The sequence below is a fragment of the Astyanax mexicanus genome, chromosome 24 (assembly GCF_023375975.1).
Source record: "Astyanax mexicanus isolate ESR-SI-001 chromosome 24, AstMex3_surface, whole genome shotgun sequence".
NCBI lineage: Eukaryota > Metazoa > Chordata > Actinopteri > Characiformes > Acestrorhamphidae > Astyanax > Astyanax mexicanus.
In genome coordinates, this window is record NC_064431.1 from 4450001 (window position 1) to 4473599 (window position 23599).

General features: G+C 38.3%; 2 protein-coding genes across 3 annotated transcripts in view; both read right to left on the reverse strand.

The window, feature by feature from the left end:
• Positions 1-3654: 3654 nt before the first annotated feature.
• errfi1a (ERBB receptor feedback inhibitor 1a) lies at positions 3655-16788 on the reverse strand. 2 transcript variants are annotated; one of them, XM_007251446.4, is made up of 4 exons: positions 16567-16788; positions 9281-9482; positions 8904-8983; positions 3655-8487 (listed from the first exon to the last, which is right to left on the reverse strand). In XM_007251446.4, exons 2-4 carry the CDS (start codon positions 9430-9432, stop codon positions 7277-7279), a joined length of 1443 nt encoding a protein of 480 aa, XP_007251508.3. In that variant the 5' UTR covers positions 9433-9482; positions 16567-16788; the 3' UTR covers positions 3655-7276. The 2 variants fall into 2 exon arrangements, with proteins under 2 accessions (XP_007251508.3, XP_049327600.1); XM_049471643.1 differs by lacking the exon at positions 16567-16788 and adding an exon at positions 11619-12001.
• The window catches only part of mmel1 (membrane metallo-endopeptidase-like 1), a 230362-nt gene continuing 210417 nt past the window's right edge, over positions 3655-23599 (reverse strand). The window contains exon 25 of the mRNA XM_022682273.2: positions 3655-5572. The gene's annotated coding sequence lies outside the window, so the exon portion shown is untranslated. The remainder of the gene's footprint in view (positions 5573-23599) is intronic.

The following is a 23599-nucleotide window of genomic DNA, read 5'->3' on the forward strand; positions in this document are numbered from 1 at the left end:
CTGAGCAGTGCATGCTGGATTATATAACAGCACACTGGCTGTTTCTGAATTGCTGAAATGTTTTTTTTAATAAGTATTAATAAATTAGTACTTAATTACTTAAGTACTTCTTACTCAAAATGCATTAGGGTTAAGATTAGGATTAGAATAGGATTTGGTAAAGAACTAGTTAAGTATTAATAAATTAAGTAAAATATAAATATAGTATACTTTATTATAATAATACAATGTAAGTATAGTATAGTTAAGTATTTAGAAATTAGTATTAAAAATGAGCAATTCTTACTCAAACAAGCATTAGGGTTAAGATTAGGATTAGAATAGGATTTGGTATAGAACTAGTTAAGTATTAATAAATGAAGTATAATATAAGTATAGTAATAATATAATAATATAATATGATAATAATAATATAAGTATAGTACAGTATTTAAAAAAACTAAACGAGTCATACTCAAAAAAGCATTAGGATTAAGATTAGGATTAGGACCAGGATTTGGTATAGAAATAGTTTACAATCAAAAGTAGTTAAAAAGTCCAGGTTCATGGTTAGGATTAGGGTCAGAACTAGTCACAAAGGGCCAGGATTAGGTTTAGGAATAGGTTAAGATTAGGACCAGGATTTGGTATAGAACTAGTTTATGATTAGGACTAGGTTTATGGTTAGGATTTCAACTAAAAGTAGATATAAAACCAGGCCTAGAGTGGGGACTAGGGTCAGAACTAGTCATAAAGGGCCAGGATTAGGTTTAGGAATAGGTTAAGATTAGGACCAGAATTTGGTATAGAACTAGTTTATGATTAGGACTAGGTTTATGGTTAGGATTTCAACTAAAAGTAGATATAAAACCAGGCCTAGAGTGGGGACTAGGGTCAGAACTAGTCATAAAGGGCCAGGGTTAGGTATAGAAATAGGTTTAGATTACAGCAAAATTGGTATAAAGTTTATAGAGACACTAGACTAATACAAAAAGTAATATCAATCTCTCTGGTGATTCTCACTCAAGATTAAGATTAGGATTAGGGTCAGAACTAGTCATAAAGGGCCAGGGTTAGGTATAGGAATAGGTTAAGATTAGAGCAAAATTGGTATACAGATTATAAAGACACTAGACTAATACAAAAAGTAATAATAGTCTCTCTGGTGATTCTCACTCAAGATTAAGATTGGGATTAGGGTTTAAAGTAGGTTTAAAACCATGTTAAAGATAAGAATAAAATATGAGAGTAAATGCAAACCATGTTTAAGGTAGAGATTAGGGTCAGTTGGGTAAAAGAAGATGTTAGGATTAGGATTATTGTTGGTATAAAGGTGTGTAAGTTGGCTAAAATTAGGTTTAAAAGTAGAAAAAACGAGATTTAGTTAGGAATAAGGATAAGCATATGTATAAAAACAGGTATAAAACTCAGGTTGAGTGTTTGAATTAGGGACGAGTAGAGAGCTGAATGCCAGTCTTAGATACATTACAGGACTAGACAGGACCAAAAAAATAGGACCAGGTTTAGGTTTGGGATTAAGTCAGAATTATTTATAATAAGAACAGGAACAGGGTTTGGTATGTAACTGCATCAAAGGTTGTGACCCAAAGCAGGTATAAAAACAGGTTTAGGGTTTGGACTAGATCCAAAAATAGATCTAAGATCTAAAAACATGTTTATGGACAGGGTTAAATCTACAGGTAGATACACTACCGGTCTGAAGTTTTACAACATTACATTTTTTTCTTTCGTTTTTGCCATTTAACCTCTTAAGGTCCAGTCAATAAATCAAAAAAGGGTACAAATTTGAATGTACAAAAAATCACAGTAAACTCACAGGGCCTTCAAATAAAAACTGAAAAAAGTCATTTTAAATATTAGTATATTAGTATTTTTTTAAATAACTTAAAAAACAAATATTCTTAAAAAAAAGGGGGGGTGGGGGTTGTTTTTTTAGCAAACAATTAACTGGTTAGCCGCCTACAGCCAGTAAGTTGAAATAGAAATAAACCAAGCCTTGGAAATAGATTTTCAAAAATCTTTAGAAAAATCCAAAACCTTAGTCTGCAGAAAAGCAGTGCTGGATCAGATGGTGTTACTGCTGTTACTCTCTACTGCAGCAGCATTAACACACTTACACACGTACAGCACATTCACACTTTTCACTTTTCATAATAACTAGAAAAAGACAGAGAAACACAGAGAACTCTGTAACTATTAGGAGGAAACTGGAGAAAACTGCTACAGAAAGAATCACGTCTGGCTGACCCACATGGCAACAGCTTTACCTTAAGTTCAGTTTCAGCAGAGAAGAGAAGAATCAGAGCTCTGACAGGTGAAGAACTGCAGTAATAAAATAAAATAAAAAATCAGCTTGTCTGGGCCATAAAGCACCACAGCTACTGCAGTACTAAACAATAGGGGTGCTCTGAAACTTTTGACCGGCAGTGTATTTTTGCACGAACAGGTACATACAAAAGCCTCTGAACCAAGCTGAACCAAGTCCAATTTTTTCCTTAATTTGTTTATAATGCCAGTTACCCAACCCACTCATTACAATACATGTAAAATCAGACTCCGCCTCTTTTAGAACTGCTGCTGATGCAGCATTGCTGAGTAGCATCACAGCGCTAACGCTCGGAGGAAAGCGCAGCGACTCAGTTCTCTTTTTGTACTGATTGACATCACCCTTTGGAGTGATGTGGGGAGCGAGTGCATCATCTACTGTACCCACCCAGAGGGAGAGCAAGGACAATTGTGCTCTCTCGGGGCTCCGGCAGCTGATGGCAAGCTGCACGAACGGGATTCGAACCGACGATGTCCCGCTCATAGTGGCAGAGCTTTTGCGTTTTTTTTTTTTTTAATGACATCTCCTTATTTTAAAGTGCTAAAATGCCCACATTTTTAAACAATGTATTGAATTATTTCAATTTCAAATTTTCATATACTATTATTAGTATTAATGCTTGTATATTCGTCATGGTAACAGTCAGCGTTGTCACTCCGTGTTGTTTCCTCTCAGGCTGAGTTAATGTTTGGGAAGGTGATTCAAAATTGCGGTCATTATACTGTAAAGCTACGTGTCCTTATCACACAGTATAAAGCAATTCAGATTTAAAACATCCGCACAACTACAAAATCCGTGTTAACAGACACACCTGTGGCCAGGCGCTGATTACAGGTCAGTCCGGGAGGTTTGATTGGTCCGTAGTGAGGATATGCACACGCAAACCACCCGAGGGGAGACCAGATCAGACCAGATTCTCCCTTTTCACTCTGCAGCTACGCAGGAGGGCAAAATGTCACAATGCTGAACAGGAAGCCAAGCAGGTAATGTAGTTGTTGAAGTGTGTGTATGTGTGTGTGTGTGTGTGTGTGTTTGAGTGATTCATACTTTTGGCACAAGTCATCCTGTCAGGCCCCTATGTGAAATCAAACCTTTACTCAAACCATTACTCGACAGGTGAGCCGACTCGACTGACTCCAGATCAGCATCAGTGTGACACCAGCGCTCACCTTCCTCCTGTCTGGAATGAGGCCAGCGGTAATGAGGCAGAGGCGTGGGCGGGATAAAACAGGCAAAACAGCAATATCTTTGTGTTCCGGAGAGATAGGCCATCTCTCGCAGAATAGAAAAGAATAGAAAAGAATAGAAAACAACCAATACAACAAAGATTCATAAATAAATCTGTTTATTTCGGGTTTTGTTTTTTCATTTTTCACTTTTTTCATTTCGAGTCTATATATACACACACACTACACATAGCGCTACTCAGGAGGACTATGTTAAATACTTTTACACATCACAATATACTGCTCTCTCTTTCTCTCTCTCTCTCTTTCTCTCTCTCTTTCTCAGTGCATTTTGCTTCTTTTGTCTATATACCACAGCAGAGAATAATGTCTATTCTTTGTTATTCTTGAACTTCATTGCCTTCATTTCATTTTCAGATAAGACACAGGAAACAGGTCACATGATTAAATAATACAAGGTACAATGTAAACATGTGTTTTCTTTCGTTCTTTCGATAAATGAATCTGTAAAAGATAAAACAACAAAAAAATACAAATAGTTTAAAAAATAAAAAATAATAAAAAATAAAAAAGTTGCATCAGTTACGCTTGTGTCCCTTCCTGAATGTGAAGCTGGAATAATGACGTTTTGACCTCCGAGCTCAGCACGTTTTTTTTTTTTTTTTTTTTTTTCGTGGGCTGTTTGTTTGCTTTTTTTATGATCATTATTTTCAGGGTTACCTTGATGCACTTGCTACATTTACTGAGTAATCATCATCACGTTGGTCTTGGAACAATACAGAACAATAAAACATCTCATTTACTCGCTGCCAGCAGCCAAAGTCTCCGAGGTCCACACCCACAGCAATCACGTCTGACAGGTATGCATGTACAGGAACAGGAAAGACTGATTCTGTCAGGTCAGCCAAATGTACTAGACATGAACGGGGAGGGGAGGAGCAGGAGGAGGAGGGGGGGCGGGGAAGTAAGCTGCATACACAGATTTAAGTAAACCTTTTCTGTTTTCAAGAGGTTTGAGGTCTATAAAGGTTTGTGTCAATCAATCAAAAAAAAAAAAGAAATTATCAAATAAAATACACACATACTGTATTTATATATGTAGATTACAGTTAATGGTTTCCTTCTGGGCTTAAGTACATTTAAAAGAAAAAGAAAAAAAAAAAGAATTGGTTCAGATAGGAAAAGCATTGTCTAACGCCGTTCCTTATCGTTCTCAGATAATGGGATTATGATTTATTAATAAAAGAGTGAATTATTATTTTTCATTCCTGTTCAGGGAGGTAGTACTGGGGACAGTCTTTTTTTTCACAGCTCTGACTCACAGCTTGTTTAAGCCACTCAAAAGACAACAGCTAGAGAACAAGACCAACACACTTTCACAGGTTTCAAGACGCTCGGTTTCAAGGGAACTTACACCCTACCCCTTTACGTTCGTGAGAAATACTCAAGACCTGAAAAAAGTGTGAAAAATTAACAAAAAAAGCTAAAATTAAGAATAAAACTGATGTTTTGGAAGTTTTAAAATATCTAAAGCTGGACGTGGCCAAATGTAATCTAAAATTTAGGACTTGGAAGTAGTTTATGTTTATCCAGCCAATTTGCAGATTATCACTCATTTTGCGTTTATGAGGAACATTAGAGGCAAAACACATATATACAGCTCTTAAAAAAAAATAAAAGAGCACTTAAAAATGATGAGTTTCTTTGATTTTACCTAATTGAAAACCTCTAGAATATAATCAAGAGGAAGATTGATGATCACAAGCCCTCAAACCTTTAAGCTGAACTGCTTGAATTTTTGCACCAGGAGTAAAGCAGCATAAAGTTCTCCAAAAGCAGTGTGTAAGACTGGTGGAGGAGAACATGATGCCAAGATGCATGAAAACTCTGATTAAAAACCAGGGTTATTCCACCAAATATTGATTTTCTGCAAATAAACGCTCTAAATGACAATATTTTTATTTGGAGTTTAGGAGAAATGTTGTCTGTAGTTTATAGAATAAAACAACAATGTTCATTTTACTCAAACATAAACCTATAAATAGCAAAATCAGAGAAACTGATTCAGAAACTGAAGTGATCTCTTCATTTTTATTCAGAGCTATATATTGTTAGATTCTTTTATCAGAACTTTAACCCCTTGAACCCTTGACACAAATCTTTTTTTTTTTCATGTCAAATCAGATCTTTTTTTCATTTGAAACACTTTTATAAGTCGTGGGCATTTGAAACGGTCAGATTGGATTTCATGCACAAATTTCCCCTGTCTGCATGCGGACAGAACTGTCATAATCGGCCAGCGCCAAAATTGTGCCGAACTCTGACTCCCCTGCATCCTTTTATATGTTACGAATAACTATTTATATATAACTCATAACATCACACCAAACAACAGAACTGCTCCTCTTGGTGTAGGGGAGTCGGATTCTGGGGTGAACCAGAATTTGGTACAACACTGGCAGAATGGCAAAAAAACAAAATGACATAATGGGCATAAACATGATCAATGTATGCATGTGTACCATATCGGGGACATTCAACCAAAACTTAAATGTCAATAATGAGTTTTGTAATATGAATTTAGCCATGGAGTCCCACAGGGTTCTATTGTGGGGCCTATGAAACTGTGTCAAAAGTGTGGGTTCCAAGGGGTTAACAAAAGCTGACTCTCAAAAATCAAAAACTAGCAACTTCCAGCTTGTGTTACACCAATTTTACGAGGAAACTTATCACGAGTACACTCATGCTGTGAGTCTTGTTTGTGGCTGTAAGCTGTAAAGCGACGATATGGATATTGTCCATGCACAACAGTGAACACAAATACTATATTTAGACCATTCCTATGTAACATGCACATTGTCTGCAAAACGTGTGACTGCAGTTTTCACAATCAAGATCGGAGAAACAACACAACACAGACAGTCTATCATGCACACTTACACACACACACACACACACACACACACCCACAGAAACAGGCACAGGTTCTGGACAACATCTTAGAACATCAGTGATCCAGGAGGCTAAACAGCATACATTTCCAACGATGTGCCTGTTTACTGTTTATTCACAATGGAACAGCCAGATTAAGATGGAATATCCTTCACTAACGATACAGTACATAGCTCGGCCTGTCCTTTTTTTTTTTTCTTTTTCGTACTTCATATTTAGTGTGCAACACAAAGCAAACAGATGCCGTACTGACTCGCTGTCCCTCTTTTTTTTTTCATACAAGAAGCCCTGAAGCACACTTTCAGCCACAGAAGCAGCAAATTCTTCAAAGCAATAAAGAAGCCTGACTACCAAGAACACAGTCTACCAAAAAAACAGAAAGAAAAACACTGCATAAAATGAGGTACCAGACCAGCTCATACCTAAAGACTGCACCACAAAACAACATCACTTAAAACAACACTTGCGTTTCACATAACAACGAATTGTTAGCACACCGTATAAAAAACTAAATATTCTGAGATATCGTCCATAGTGACCGGTGCCTTTGAAGCAGCGATTTTCATGTCAGAGTTTTGCTGACACTGTGAGAAGAACAACCACAAAAAAAATAAAATAAAAATAATAAGAACAGCAACAAGAAATCTCAGTAACTGCAAATGGTATGTAACTTACCCTAATTTTTCAAAAACTAGGGTAAAACTAATGATAACTGCCCGACGTGAGCTGCGGAAGAGTCCTTTAGGTGCTCTGGCAGCAGGACGAACCCTCGTTAAATGAAGTACAGTCCATGTCCTGTTAGAGTTCCACCTCACACAAAGTCTGAGTGCGTTTTCCTTTTGCTTTGACAGGCCCAGTCTAGACTTGAGCCCGAGGCTTCGGTGCTTCGACTCGCTGCGCTGTCCACAAAATACTTCTCGTGTTTGTCTAGGTACGTGGGTCGCTGTGGCAGCAAGAAGTAGTGCGTGGTACTGGCCTTCCTGCCGTTCTCCATGATGGGTAAAATGCAGGGGGAACCTTCGCTGTTCTGCCTCTGCAACCCGCGGCTCACGTACTTGGGATCCGGGGCGAAACTCTGCGTGGGCGGCATGACTCCGTTGAGGTAAAAAGGGAGGCTTTTGGGGCTCGGTGTACGAGATGTTCCTGTTCCGCTCGACAGAGGTTCTCTGGGTGGGATCTTTGGAGGCCTGTCCTCGTCACTGTAAGCCCCTGAGGACACCTCCGCTGACCACCGCCGGTAGTCGGCGGTAGCCTTGGCGGGCCGCGGCGGAATGGGCACTCGAGGAGGGACTTCGGGTTTGTCTGGGCACTGGGCGTTCCGTTGATGACAGGACAGGCGAAGGGCGGAGGGTTTGTTGAAGGAGCCGGCGGGACCGGAATGGGAGCGCCGCAGTTTCCGCTGGGCACGGTCCTGCTGCCGAAGACACGCAGCCTTGTGCTGCTGATGTTGCTGTTCATGTACGTCCTGCTCTTTGTGATGCTGAAGAAGATGCTCCTGAGACTCTGATTCCTGCTTCTTCTTTTTAGGCTGCTGCTGCAGCTGGCACTGATGCTGATGCTGGTGCTGATGCTGCTGATGATGCTGCTGATGCTTGTTCTGCTGCGACAACGACGGCCCTTCAAAGTAGGCATAATTGATCTGTCCACAGTCTCTGAAGCTCCGACTGCGATTGTGCATACTGCATCGCAACGGAGATTTGGGAACGTGGTCAGGAACTAGACAACGACTGTCATCTGCAGTAAAGGATTCCACCTCACTGTCCATTGCATGGTCAGCGGTTGACTCCACACAACCAGGAATTGGGGGAAGAGGCTTCCCTACCCGGCTAGGCGTCTGAGGCGGGGAGACGCGATCAGATACACACAGGCGCTGGAAGCCAGGGACCACCTGGTCATCTTCAACAGGGCTCGGCGTGTAGGGATCAACCGTAGAAGATAAAGACAGCTGCGTAGGATGGAACTTTTTAGGAGGCAACGGCTGGGCCACGGGACTATGTGCGGAATGGGAATAGAATCTTTGTTCTGTACAAGAAAAGGAAAGAAAGATGACAATTAAGGAGGGAACAGCATGTAATGTGGGCGCTCTTGCCAATGTTAAAAGAGTTAAGAGGGGTTCTTGAATTTGAAACTGTGGAGGAAGTGCTTTGAGGAACCCTTAAGAAAGCTTAAGGTGGTTTAAGGAACCTTGAGAAAACCTTAAGGGCTTCCTCCACAGTTCCTCCTTAAGCAGCTTTCACTTTTAACAGTATTAAAACTGTCGTCAATGACAAGACCAAAAAGCATAATTCATTTTGATACATAAGACATTACCAAACATACATTTAGCAGCATTTGTGGTTCTTAATCTTACATCCCAACAAAAGTAATTAAAAAAAAAGTTTTTAAAGCTCAAAAAAATAAAATGCATTACACAAAAATAAAGAATAAAACTGACTTACTGCTTCCTGTTAAGAAGGATGGCAACTGTTGCTGAGTTGGGAGGTTGTAACTCACAGAGGTATCGAGGCTCAAATACAAGCTGAAATATGAACACAGAGAAAAAAATCTTTCACTTTCATATATTTTTTTTTTTTTAACCTTTATTTTACCAGGTAAAATGTTTGAGAACCAGTTCTCATTTACAAACATGACCTGGCCTTAAAAACATGACCTATGAAGCATCTGGATACAGTTCATGAAGCGTTTCAGACAAGCCGTTCCCTGTCCGACAGAGATTATCAGAGGAGGTGCAGAGTCCCACAAAACTAATCCATCACCCAGTCTCGCCTTACAACAACATGTCAACGGCCCATTGTATCAGTTCTGAGGTACTCACTTGTCAAAATCATCTTCGTATTTCCAGGAGGGCTTGGCTCCGGCCATGCTATGGCAATAGCTGCCCCGCAGGAAGAGGCTTTGCGAGGGTAAACAAATCTCCTGGGCAGTCAAGCCTGCAGTGGACATGCTCCAGGTGCAATCGGGCCGCATTCAAGCCAGGAAACACTCTTCTTACCAAGTGCTCAGCTTCCGTGCTGCAGCTGAAACACAGACCAAGAGGGAACACTGTGATACACTTGTGGTGCCAGTAACCTCAATAAACTGTGGACAGACAAGTTTTAACAAACAGTTTTAAAGCTGATGTGCTGCACCTGTTGCATATGGCTTTCGTGATTAGTTTGCGACAGGGATGTATAAAAGCACTTTTAGTGTTATATAGGATGAAATTTACCTTAGCCATGCTATTTTTGCCAAACATTTTGCTAGCTTGACAGGACTGTGGCTAATTTATGAGTAGAACTACGGAGGCAGCTAGCTAGCTAAATGTGTGACTAAAATAGCATGGCTGAAGTAAATTTCTGATTAGAATAGAACTACAAGGCTAAATTTAAGACTAACTTTGCACTACTCTGGGACATCAGAATGGCCAAAAGGCTGACTGTGATTCTTTGTGTAAATTTCAAGTTAGGTACATACATAAGTAAATTTATTATAAGAATCATACTACTGATGTGGCAAACTAATTGTGTTACTAGAATACCATGGCTGAAGTAAATGTATGATTAGAATGAGACTACTAAAGTAAATTTACACCTAAAATTGCACTGTTGAGGTACATTAAAATCTAAATTGCATTGTTGAGTAACAATTATGATTAGAATGGTACCACTAAGGTAGCCAGCTAGCTAAATGTGTGACTATAATAGCACGGTTAAAATAATATATGATTAGAACGGCATTACTGAGGTAGCTGTCATTAGAATAGCATGTCTAAAGTAAATTTGTGAGTAAAATAACACTGCTTAGGTAGCTAGTTAGCTAAATGTGTGACTAGAATAGAACAGCTATATTATATTTATGATAGGAATGGGACTACTAAGATAAATTTATACCAAAAATTGCACTTTTGAGGTACATTTATGATTAGAATGGCACTGTTGAGGTACTTTTGAATCAAAACTGCATTGTTGAATAACAATTAAGATTAGTGCTTACTAAATGTGTGACTATATTAACATGGCTGAAATAATGTATGAATAAAATAGCCTTACTGAGGTAGCTAGCTAGCTAAATGTGTCACTAGAATAGCATGTCTAAAATACATTTGTGATTAGAATGGTACTATTAGGGTAAGGTTTGCCTGAAATTGCACTGCAATTTGTGGTACATTTATGAGTAGAACGGAACTGCTGAAATAAATTAATGATTAGAGTAGCATTGCTGAAATAAATTCATGATTGGAGTAGCACTGCTGAAATGGATTCACAATTAAAGTAGCACTGCTGAGGTAAATTCATGATGAGAGTAGCACTTCTGAAATAAATTCATGATTAGAATAGCACTGCTGAAATAAATTCATAATTAGAGTAGCACTGCTGAGGTAAATGTATTAGCTTTCTTTGAAAACAGACAGTCTTCCCTGACACTAACTAAAGTAGTGTGGTTGCACAGTGCAGTGAATCCACTCGAGGTTTTTTGTTTTAGAAAAAGAGCATTGAGCAACATTCTCCACAGCTCCAGCGGCCGTGGTATGACAAACGTCTGAATTGAAAAGACTTCAAGACACTTGTGCTCCTGTTAGCCCAGAGGACACAAAGCATCGATATGAATGTTCTCATAGCTGTCGCACACATGCACATGTAATAAACATATAGCAGACTACGGTTGCTTTTCCTGGGTGCAAGCTAAAAAGTATTATCTGACAAATTTAACACTGTACTAAATAGTGGGACATTTTACAGATCAGAAAATGCATTTGGTAGGCCAATTTTTACGCTTCCCTGTATGAAGAAATTGGGTTCTGAGGAAGCCTGATGAACTATTGATAATAAAAGATTAGAAAGCAGTAGAATCTTGCAGCTCGGCATTTAGTGGAAACCAGTTTTGGCCACTGATTTGATTCTGCATAATTCTAACTATAGATAACAAACAAGGTTATACAATAGGCAAGTCTGAGATTCCTTTATTCAACAGCAGGAACAGCAGCAATAATATGTTATTTTATGGGTTTTAATAACAATTTAGTAAGGTAGAGCTGCCTACTTTGTTTGTATATTGAAATTTGTTTCTACAGCCCACCAGAAACTTGCAAACATGTGACATGTAGAGTTTTTTCGTTACACTTTGTTACTGTGATGAATTATGTACCAATATTCTAAGCTTAAAAAAACACTGACCTACTCCACAGTCTGGTTCTGGTTTAACTGGATGAAGTGGAGCACAGTGTTTTGTCTGCCTGTAAAAATGATGCAATAAATACAGTGTATCGTGAAAATGTGGTAGAATATATTTTTTATATTGCGATCCTATTTGTACCACTATTTTAACATAAGCCAAATTAAGATTCACATGAAAGACAGTTAAAAATCCTAAAACCCAAGTAGATAAGAAATGTACAGCAAATGACATTTGCAAATCAGTTTAAAGTGCTTTGCAACCAGTTCTCGAGACGTTTATGCAAATTAAGTGAAGTATAGGTCAGCTTAGCACCATACATCTTTCAATCCATGTCACATGAGCTCTGAACTAACTTGAAGCTAAGCGTCATCATGTTTCTTACTTATATATATATATAAGGTTTCACACTAATAAACAAACACTTCCATTAGAAACGCTTGCCATATATTCTAAACACTAAACGCTTCACCACAATACCACAGAGCTGATGTTTTAATGTACCACAACATAAGAGTGGCTGCTGGGCCGAATACTCAGCTGTAGTGTCTGCTGCTTTATGACATTATTAACACAGCAGGGTTACATAAGTTGCATACCGCCTGCTCATCATTTCATCAGCTTCGAAGTACGCGTAGGATGTAAATGAACTTCGAGGATGGCGTAGAGCAGGATAAGACATTTTATACAGTTACAGACACTGTATTTAATGCTGATGAACAAGAAGGAAAAATTAAGGTGGGGGGAGAAATGCAAAGTAAGAAAATCCCAGAAGTGAATTTAGATTTATAATGGCAGTGCTGAGGTACTTTTAAATCTAAACTGCATTTTTGAGGAACAGACAGTTGAAATAATGTATGATTAGAATGGCATTACTGAGGTAGCAGTCAATAGAATAGCATGTCTAAAGTAAATATGTGACTGGAATAGCACAGCTGAAGTAGATTTATGATTAGAATGGGACTACTACTACTACTACTAAGGTAAATGTATACCTAAAATTGCACTGTTGAGGTACTTTTGAATCAAAATTGCGTTGTTGAGGAACAATTATGATTAGAATAGCACTACTAAGGTAGCTATCTAGCTAAATGTGTGAGGTAGCTAGCTAGATAATTGTGTCACTAGAATAGCATGTCTAAAGTAAATTTGTGATTAGAATGGCACTACTGAGGTAAGTTTATGATTAAAATTGCACTGCAGTTTGTGGTACTTTTATGCTTTTATACAGTTAGCTTAACACAGCATGGTTACTTAAGTTGCATATTGCCTGTGCAACGTTTCATCAGCTTTAAAGTATGCGTAAGATGTAAATGAACTTCGAGGATAGACATTTTAGACAGTTACAGACACTGTATTTAGTGCTGATGGACAAGAAGGAAAAATTTGAGGTGGTGGGGGGGGGGGGGGGGGAGAGAAAGGCAAAGTAAGAAAATCCCCCGCTGCATCCTGCATGCCCCGGACCTTGGATACAGTCACTGCACACAGCGCAACCTGATCCATGATAATGAACCCCACGGGACGACCACTTCCTCTCACAACAGGTGCAAGGCGTACCATGCTGGCAGTGGTCAGTCCAGACATTTCTCTGCAGTATTTATGGGCAGCGGAAGCTAACGCTGATGTGTTCTCTTGTTTTGTGTAGACAATGGTGGGACACGGCATTGAGAAATTGGTTAGAGGCTCGGTTACACTAAAAGCTTAACAAGTATAAGACTTAATTTTCTGCATATTAAAGAATAACACATCTTAGGGCTGGCAAAACGAAAACTAAATGACACTGAGATATTACAAATGCACTTAACTTCACCAGACTTCTCCATAAAATATTGTGAAGCCCTATGGTATATAGTCCTAGTCAAAAGTTGGGATCTTCTCATTCAATATTTTTAATTTCTTGTTTCCTACATTGTAAATGAATACTGAAGCCACCCAGACTTTTCATAACTGCTATCTGGGGTGCTGTAAACTGTGGATTCTGAGGCTGGTAACTCTGATGAACTCATCCTGAGCCACAGAGGGAACTCTGGGTTTTTCTTTTTGGAGTGTTTCTGATGAGAACCAGTATCATTATAACATTTTTGATGGTCTTTCTGACTCTGCTTGATAATACTTTCAAAGTTCTTGATTATTATTTTTTTTTTATTGAAAGAAAGGTGACTACCTTCAAAAGCTGACAGAAAATATGTATACGTAAAACCATAATTTCATGATGAACAGATCAATAAAACTGCTCAGATTATATTTTTTACATCCATCCATACACATATCCAAACATTTGAGGTGATAAATAGTATCAACACTGGAAACTGGAATCCCTCTTAAATACAAAGTTACAAAGCTAACCAACAATTACTATATAGACTATATATACACACACAACACTGATATACTACTGGTCAAAAGTTTTAGAACACCACTATTGTTTAGAAGTCCAGTTGCAGTGCTGTATGATCCAGACATGTTTTGCACAAAAAATCTGCTTTTTATTTTACCATCTTAGCAATTACTTTATTACAGCACTTCAACTAATTCTTCTCTTCACTGCTGAATATGAGCTAAAGCTGAGCTAAAGGCTTAAGCTTTTGCCATGTGGGTCAGCCAGACGTCTTCCTGTTGCAGTTTACTCCAGTTTCCAAGAGTCTTTTAAAGGTGTAGGAAGTGGTACTCCCTGCTGTCTGGCTTCATTTGTAATTTCTTTAAAGAAAAGACTTCTACATTTAATAGTTACAGAGTTATCTGGGTTTCTTTGCCTGTTTCTAGTTATTATATTTCTAGAAAGTCTGAGCTGTGTGTTAAGTAAAGGTTTCTACTTAAAATCCATTTTTAAACAATATTTTTGTCAGGGTTTTTTACTAATATATGTTTTTTGTTTGTTTTTGTACAATTCTAAAATTACTTTCAGTTTTTTTTCTTAAATTCCTGCTAAATTGTGTACACTGAATTTTATACCATTTCCAGTTGATTGGCCCTAAAGATCTTAAATGGCAAAAATAAAGAGAAAAAAATGTTGTTCTAAATTTAATCTGCAATCTTTACTATGCTTAATTATATTTCCAAAGCATTTATAGTATATATATATAGCTACTTAACTCAAACAGCAGCAAAGTACAGGATATTACTGGTGTGGTAGATCATAAATATAGAACTGGGAAGGTCTAATTCTTGTTTCTTTAAGGTTTAATCATTATTGGGCTTAAAATGATAGTTAAATCTTTGTTTAATGAAATAAATTCTTGTTTTGAAACACACAGCTCACACCCCGCGCGCTCCCTCCACCTTCCCCGCGGTCTCCTAGCAACCATACCCGCTCTACTTGCGCGGCAAGCCAGCAGGATCGGCTGGGCTTCAGATCAGTCAGTCCACCACTTCGCCTAGCGACAAGCCCCGCCCCCCTGCGCTGTGATTGGCTGCAATTTCTCTGGGATCGTTTTCACAGAAAACGTAGGATTTAGTAGTTCAAACTCAGAAGTTCTGCGTCCCAAACAGCACGTTTAGTAGCACACAATATGTAGTACAACATTAGAGCAGCAAATACAGGCAGTAGTATGTAGTTTTGCAAGCGTCCGAGCTCTATATTATTCCATAACATTACAATAAATGTGTAGAGAGTATTAATAATGAGTTAGCCAATCGTAGCGCTTGTGAGTATGACACACCAGCCAATCGCAGCGCAGAAGGGGCGGGTCTTGTCGGAAAACGGGTGTGGAAAGAAAATCACGCTGTTTTACGCCTAACTTCCGGATGAGTCATCTGAGGAGCGCACTATATTTTGCAATCTGACGGTATTTTAACATGATGAAATAAAACTGCAGCGTTTCTTCAGCATGTCCTGGATATATTACATTTTTTTATAAACCTGTTATAATTGTCAATAGCATGTAAGTTAAAAATTAAAGACCTTTTTAAAATAAAACAATGTTTTTGTCCTGGCCATATTACATTTTCTAAACCGGTTATAACTGTCAAAAGCCTGCATTTACACCTATAATTCTAATTCTAATCAAATCAGTATGTACATATATACAGTATATAGTAATATACCACATATTTACATTTCCTACATGAAAAATGCAAATTCCGCTTTTATTATTATTTTCTCATTTTGTTATCTAGCGCTTTAACCTATGTACACATTATATACTGGGCCTATTATTTGATATATGTATATGTATTTCTACAGCATTTCTTATTACTTGATTTTTGTACCTTGGGCTAGTGCAATATGTGAATGTGTGAATATATAAACCTTTTAATCCGGGTTTTTTTTTTTTAATTAGAATTGTAATTGGTCGGACTAAATAGATTAAACAGCTTAAAACACTTAAAATTTAAGTCTGTAGAAGTAAATACTATAGCAGGTACTCTCCCTTGTCTTAGTAAAGCAGTATAAGCATAAGCATGGCTCTAGAGGGCTGCGTATTTCTCTGTTAAAGTGTAGCAGGACTTTGTTAAGCTGTTTTTGTTTAGCTATTTTTTTATTTTGTGTGTGTGTGTGTGTGTTTGTGTGTGTGTGTGTGTGTGTGTAAAATAAACTGCTTAAAACACAACACTGTGACAAGTGCCACAATCAGCCCATATAGCTACATACAGAATAGAAGGATGAGCTCTGTAATTACTAGGTCATTATATATGTGTTACTATTCAAAAGTGCTATAAAAACACAGAAACACTTCTATTTAAAAGGACATATCTTTAGAATATCTAAAGCAAATGTAACTAGCTGCCAGCCACCTCTGAACACAGGTAAAAGGTAATCCATGAATTAAGTTCTCCTGACGGTTCAGACCAATAACACTTCTTATCAGATGCCTCGTCACTGAATCTGATAAGAGCTGCTGTCGTCATCAGCGCACAGATCCGAAACACGGAGCACAGAGCAGGAGAGAACAGCAGCAGAACCGAGCAGAGATGCAGGAAAAGCTGAATAAACGCTGATTAAAAGCTCACCTCAGCCCGGAGTAGACTGTAGCTCTTCACTGACTGCTCCAAACTCCTGCGCAGCTGAGCGCGTGCATGCTGTACAGATCCCGCGCGGTGCGGCGCGGCGAGGCTGGCGGCTGGAGGCTGGGGTTAGCTCTGTTACTGTGCTGCAGATAACAGAAGGCATTCAGCACTTTGTTGCAGCACTTTTACATGGACTCGTTAACAACGCTTCCTCTGTGTGAGCTCTTCTTTTAAGCGCTACAAGGGACGGGGCGCCCTGACTCCGCCCCCCGCCGCTCTTAAAGGCGCAGCGCCTCTTTATTATACAGAGCTTTATTATACAGAGCTCCCTGCGTAACAGACTCAGATTAATCGTTTAATATCAATCAATCAATCAATCAACCTTTACTTTCACTCAGTAATACATTGAGGGTAATTTTAATCATTTACAATGCAGCCGAGCATTTACAATTTAAGGAACTGAAAAAAAAAAAATTAATTAGGTAACTCAATTAAACGTAAACAATGATACAAGCATTAAACAGAGACAATTATTGAGAAAATAAAATGATAAAAAATAAAAGGAAAAGTAGACATGCTAAAATGCAAAGCAATACGATATAAATAAAGTGATAAATAATTGAAAAAAGATCAAATATAAGCACAAACAAAGAAATAGAGAATACAAATAAAGTAGCTAAAGTAACACTAAGATTATTAAAAAAAAGTTAGTTATGAAAATAAATTAAAAAGTAAAACAGAAGATAATAAATAAAATGACAAAATAAATGAAATATACATAAATTAAAAATATAATACACATTTAAGAAGAAATACAATAATTTATCACTGAATTTGCTGTTGCCCAAGCATTTTAGCTGCCTTTCTACAGTGCCATTTGTGTAAATGAATGGATGGATGGATGGATAAATAGATATTTGTACTGTGCTCCTTTGCAGTTGTTCCCCCCATTTCTAAAGGACAAAGTTGGACCTGAAAGATCACGTTGTACTTTTTGCTTGTTTAGCTAATGACAGTGTAACACAACTTCAGTATGATGGACTTCTCAAAATAAATCAAGAGATTACAAAGGTGGGGAGATCTGCGTACTATCTAAGCAAAACATCTGTACATCTACTTGTTCATAGAAATATCTGATTGTTCACATCAACCACTGAATTCCCTGTTGCAAGTTTAGGGGCCCGAGCATTATAGTCCCTTTCTAAAGTGCAATTTGTGTCAATACCATTAAAGTCTGTGTTCTGTTCTGTAATTTGCAAAATCCTCATCTATTCTTAAATAGAGTGATAGATAGATAGATAGATAGATAGATAGATAGATAGATAGATAGATAGATAGATAGATAGATAGATAGATAGATAGATAGATAGATAGATAGATAGATATCTAAGCAATATCTATAGCAATTTCTCCTTGTTATATAACCATTGGATATTTGTACTATGATTCTTTGCTGTTGTTTCCCCCTATTTCTAAAGGACACAGCTGGACCTGAAGGATCATGTTGTACTTTTTGCACTGTTTGTACTTTGACACAACAGTGTTCTGCCAATGACAGAGTGACACAACTTCAGTATGATGGATTTCGCAAAATAAATCAAGAGATTACAGAGGTGGGGAGATCTGCATATTACCTAAGCAAAACATCTGTACATCTACTCGCTCATAGAAATATCTGATTGTTCACATCAACCATCAGAATGGGGGAAAATGTGATCTCAGTGATTTTGAGGGTGACATGATTGATGATGCCAGATGGACTGGTTTTGTTATTTCTAGAACTTCTAATCTCCTGAGATTTTCAGCACACAGATTCTACAGTTCACCCAGAAAGGCGCAATGAGGAAAATTACCCAGTGCTGATGTTTTCTGAAGGAAGGGAGAGGCCATCAGAGAACGATCAGACTGGTTGAAGTGACAGAAAGCCTATGGAAACTCTGATAACCGCTCTATGTAATTGTCGTGTGCAAAAATGTATCTTGGAATGCTCAACAACATGTCCAAACTTGAGGTGGATGGGCTACAAAAGCTTAAGACCAAACAACTGATCTGGTGGTCTTTTGTTTGGTTGGAATGAAGAACCTGCAGCTACACATAGTTTTAGAATAATAGTTATCAGACTGTTGCATTTAGATGATCACCAGATGGTAACCAGATGGTTAAATGGTAAATACAACTTAACAGCACAATGTTGTGTCAATGAGGTCCTGCATCCAGCGTCCATGTCTTTTTTAAACACACACAATACGGGGTATTCGCTATTCCAACAGCACAATGCTTGTCCACATAGTGGTGCCATTTTACCTGGCCTATCCTCGAAAAGTAGCATGCTATTGGTTGGCTATCTACACTCCACCCAAACTGCAAAGGTTGCATGCATTGCACTGTGTGAATATTCAAAATGCATGGGATGAATTAGTTGCAGGACACCATTAGGAACTTCTACAGCTCCATGCTGTAGATGATGTCTTGCATGTTGCATTCCACATATGATACATGTGTTTTATACACTACTTCTATATGTGTAGTTCAATAAATATAACAGTTAAAATAAAAGTTGACCATATCAGTGTGAATTTGCAATCATTTATTGTATTCCTGGTAACCTTTATCTTTCTTTTCAAATAGTATTGCACTCCGACATTTTGCTTTGAGTTGAGTCAACTTATAATAACTGAATTTAGTCTGTTGGGATAAATTGCATTAAATAAATTGCATTGCTATTTGCATATTGGGTGTGTCCTCCAGTTTCTGACACTCACCATCAGTGTGTAGTCATTCCTCCTTTGGTAAACTTGTAGATCATATAGTATGATTAACTGTCTCTGGCCTCTAAACTCACTTTTTTTCCAGGTTTACAGTGTGAATTCTTATAAATTAAATATTTTTGTAAAATGTAATTAAAAAGAAAAGTAAGAAAAAATCAACATATTTATTTATTTGGAACACAAGATGCTAAGTAAAATGTTTGGGCAAATGAATTGATATTAAAAAAAAAAAACTTAAATCAACTTCCCTTTTAGTTGTAATTAGTTGTAACTTGATGTTTTAATTTATGCTAACTCAAGTTTTCATTCTCCATTACATAAAAATAAGCAAAAAATTAAACAAACCGGTTGCTTTAAAAAAGTTAAGTAAACTCAACTTATATGGTCTTACTGTATAAAAAAATAAAAAAGTGAAATCAACTTGTAATAAGTTGATGTTTTAAGTTACGCAAGAGACTGTAAAAAAAGATGGACGCCGTGTTGCCGTTCCCATTCATTTAATGAAAATGAAGCAAAAATGTTCCGCCATGTTTTCGATCCTGATACCCGAGTCTGCCCAGTAGAGACTAGAGGAGGGAGAAAGACTGTGGAGAGACAGCCTACTCATTTAAATAAACCCGCCCCTGAGGGCTGCCTCGAGGTCACAGGCTGCAGAGCGGAGCAGAGCTGACGGTCTGTTATTGGTCCCGCCCATAACCAGCCCTTTTACCATAACCACACCTTTTTTGAATAGAGCTGAATAACGTTTTAAAAACCGAATTCTGTGGGGATATAAAAATTTGACAATATAAGCAGAGGTTACACTAGCTGCTGCATTTAAATAATGGAGGTAAAATTACAGTATATTAGAAAAAAACGTGATTGAAAATTGTTTGTTTTGCCATTGAAACCTATGGGGATGGGTGGGGTTACGCAGCTTTCTGCAACCGAACAGCAGGGGGCGCCCGACCTGTGGTGGCTTCACTTTTGAGAGACGATGCTCTGTCCAGCTATACACAGTCTATGAGTTATGCTAACTTAAGATTTTTTTACCAGTTCATTAACTTTCTAAGCTCAAAACTTTTAAGCAAATTCAGCTTATCTGGGCTTACAGTGTGGAACCCTAAGACCTAACATGTTTCTGGAATCTTGAGGTATTTTTGCTGTGCTATCAAGTAGCCCATGTGATGTTAGTTCATTACCAAGTTTGCCAAAAGTTGCCTATCCTTGAGATTTTCTTAAATCTACCCCTAAATGTCCTCAGTTTAAGCCAGATTTACCAGATATGAGTCAAACAAAGGCCCTTAATTAACACTTTACCTCCCTTCTCTTTAGCTTAACAACCCTGTCTTCATAGTGACTGGAGGCGCCACGGTGGCTAACCACTCTGAGCCTTTGGTTAGAAGAATTATCCTGGAGTATCTCAGAGTATCCTAGACGATCCTAGACAGAGTAACTCATTTAAACACCCCTAGCAGAACCTGGGAGCGTCCAAAGCCTTTGAGGGAAAAATGCACCACAGACAAAGGCCTTGTTTGAAGATTTTACAGAGTGATGTTCCAGAGCAACAGCTGGAACTACACAAAAAAGAGGACCCGTTTGAAGACGGCTGCAGCCTGAGGAAAAGGGCAGGGAGAGTGGGAGTGGGAGGCAGACGTGGAGATGGCTCCGGGACTGATAAGCGAGCGAAGCCAACAAACACACGGAGACATGCTTTATCGCCTGTCTGTTTGCTAGATGGAGCCCATATCATCCGGTAGCTTCTCATCAGATGTACGGGACATGTTTGATGTCTCCTGAACTGGGATGTATGATTGTGTTTATTAAAAGTGGGCTTAAAATGTGCTAAACATTGTGTTTATACATTTTCAGAGTATAGAGTCCTGTGCCAATTCTTGTGCCAACTAGTCTATATATTTATCAGTCTGTTTTACAATAATGAAATGAATGTGACACAATTTACTACCATCAATGAAAGCGCAGCATAAGTTCTGCTATAGACTCCAAAGATGTCTTTCAGATGCTGAAGGCTCATTGGCTCCTCCCTGTCTTCCATGTAAGACAGGATCTGCAGAGTCTGAACTATAATGAATGATAATAGAAAAAAGAAATAGGCTTCTATGCACTTGGCGTGACTTTAGTTTCCACCCGTTCTCTTTTTTCGGCCCGTTCTTGGGCTCCCAATCTCCTTATAAGGGCGTTTTTTTCTTGACCCTGTCCCAATTTACTAGCCTGGGCTGACCCCATGACCCTGATGACACGGGTTTAATCCTGTGTGAGGAGCGGTGTGTTTTTTTTTTCTTCTTGCGTTTACCTGCTTTGAGATCAACTGTTCTGCAATTGGGTTCAACAACCCTCTGGGCTGGAGAGCTACTAGTCTTTACAGGACTATTTACAGTCTGACTGCACTGACCATTCATTTCACTTGCATGTGATTAGTTGTTTTAGGCAACCCAGAAATCCCGGAATGGAATTTCAGTGGTAAGTGTATAAATGTGTGGATAAACTAATCTTTTATATGATAAATGTGGGGGGGGGGGGTGAAATAAAAAGGTCAATATAAGATCTAAAATATTACACACATGCCTCTAATTCAATGTAAATAAAAAAAATATATATATAAATATAAAAAAATAGTTAATTAAATTTATTTGCCATATAGACTTTAAAATAGAAGAGTCTTCTTTTCTGTGCATTACAGACAGAAAAAAAAACATGTTTAATTTTTTTCCATCACTAGAGATTATTCAGTTCTGAAAGGGTTTACAACTAAAATCATAATTATCTTTTTAAAACAATGAATGAAAGCTGATCCAGAGTTCAGTTGTTGTTTTTTTTTTTTTTTTATGCGAGAGGTTGTGCCAACCCACCCTGTTCTCTCCTACTAAGGTGCATTTACTCAAAGCTAGACGAATGGCAATATCTGCACAGTGTTTCCGTGGTTCTGATTACAGTACTATGTCAAATAAATGATTCATCACAGCCGCGCAGTTAATGTTTATGAAATGGCCAGCTCAGAGCTCAAACAACTCAAACCCTCTGGCAGCAGCAGTCGCGGGAGGCCTGTCGCGCAAAAACCAAACAAACCAGCTACATGAGGTGAGCGCCGCACAAGGATACAGTCACAATGCCCCACATAAAACAGCACCCACAGCTAAAGCAAACAGAGGCTGAGGAATGGGAGAACTGCGAGAACAAAATGAGCCTGTGTTACGATGCTGTAAATCCCTGCGCCTGGCCTTGGCCCCCCGAAGGCTTATCATTAGATATTTGGCCGCTGATGGGGCAGGCCTCTCGCTAATCCCCTTTTATAATTTCAAGCACATTTCTGGCATTCCTTGGGCCAGTTGTGGAGCAGCCAGCGGGGGAGAACGGAGGGTCTGTCGGCCCCCGGCTGCCGTGTTTGCAGAGCGCTGCGGTAGAGGTGAACGTGCGTGCTCTCTCGCTGTGTACGTGATTGTTTGCGATGACTGTGCATTGAGCGCACAGGGCATGCAAGTATGCAGCATGGTCATGTGTGAGTGCATTTGTGTGCATAAGGGTGTGTTATGGTGCGCGTGCATGTGCATGTGCATGCACCTGAGTCTGCATGCATGCATGCATGCATGTTTTTTTTTGTCTTAGCATGCAAATGCATACAAATGTGCATGCATGTTAAACATGCATAAACCATAAGGACAAAAGGACACCTGTTGAGACACGTGCATTTTTTGTTAAATTTCATTTTATTAAAATCAAGAATATTAAAAAGAGTTTGTCCTGCTTTTGTTGGGGTAACTCTACTGTACAGGGGATGTTTTCTACTAGATTTGGGAGTGTGTATTGCTGTGAGGATTGACGCCACTGGTTGCGTTCAACAATATTCCCAACTCCACTACAGTTAGTTCTTCTGGTAATACCTTACAATAAGGGTACATGAAATGGCATGAATTCATGCAGTATTTCATGAGTGAGTAATCATTAACTCTTGTGTGGTGTTCGGGTCTGTGGGACCCGTTTTCATTTTTCATCAAATGATACTAAAAAAATATTTTTTCTAACTCAAACTCATTGGCATTGGCTCATTTTTTGTGAAAAACATATATCAAAACACATTTTCAATAAACACACACTGTACACCCCCCCCCCCCCCTACACATTTATATTACATACAGTATGTTTGGCCAAGTGCTAATAAACATTGCTTCATTTGTAAATTTGAAACTAAACAAATTTTCTACTCATATCTTGAGTTTAATTCATTTTCTTTTACATTTTATTAAAAAACTAATAAAAAAAAGAGTAGCACT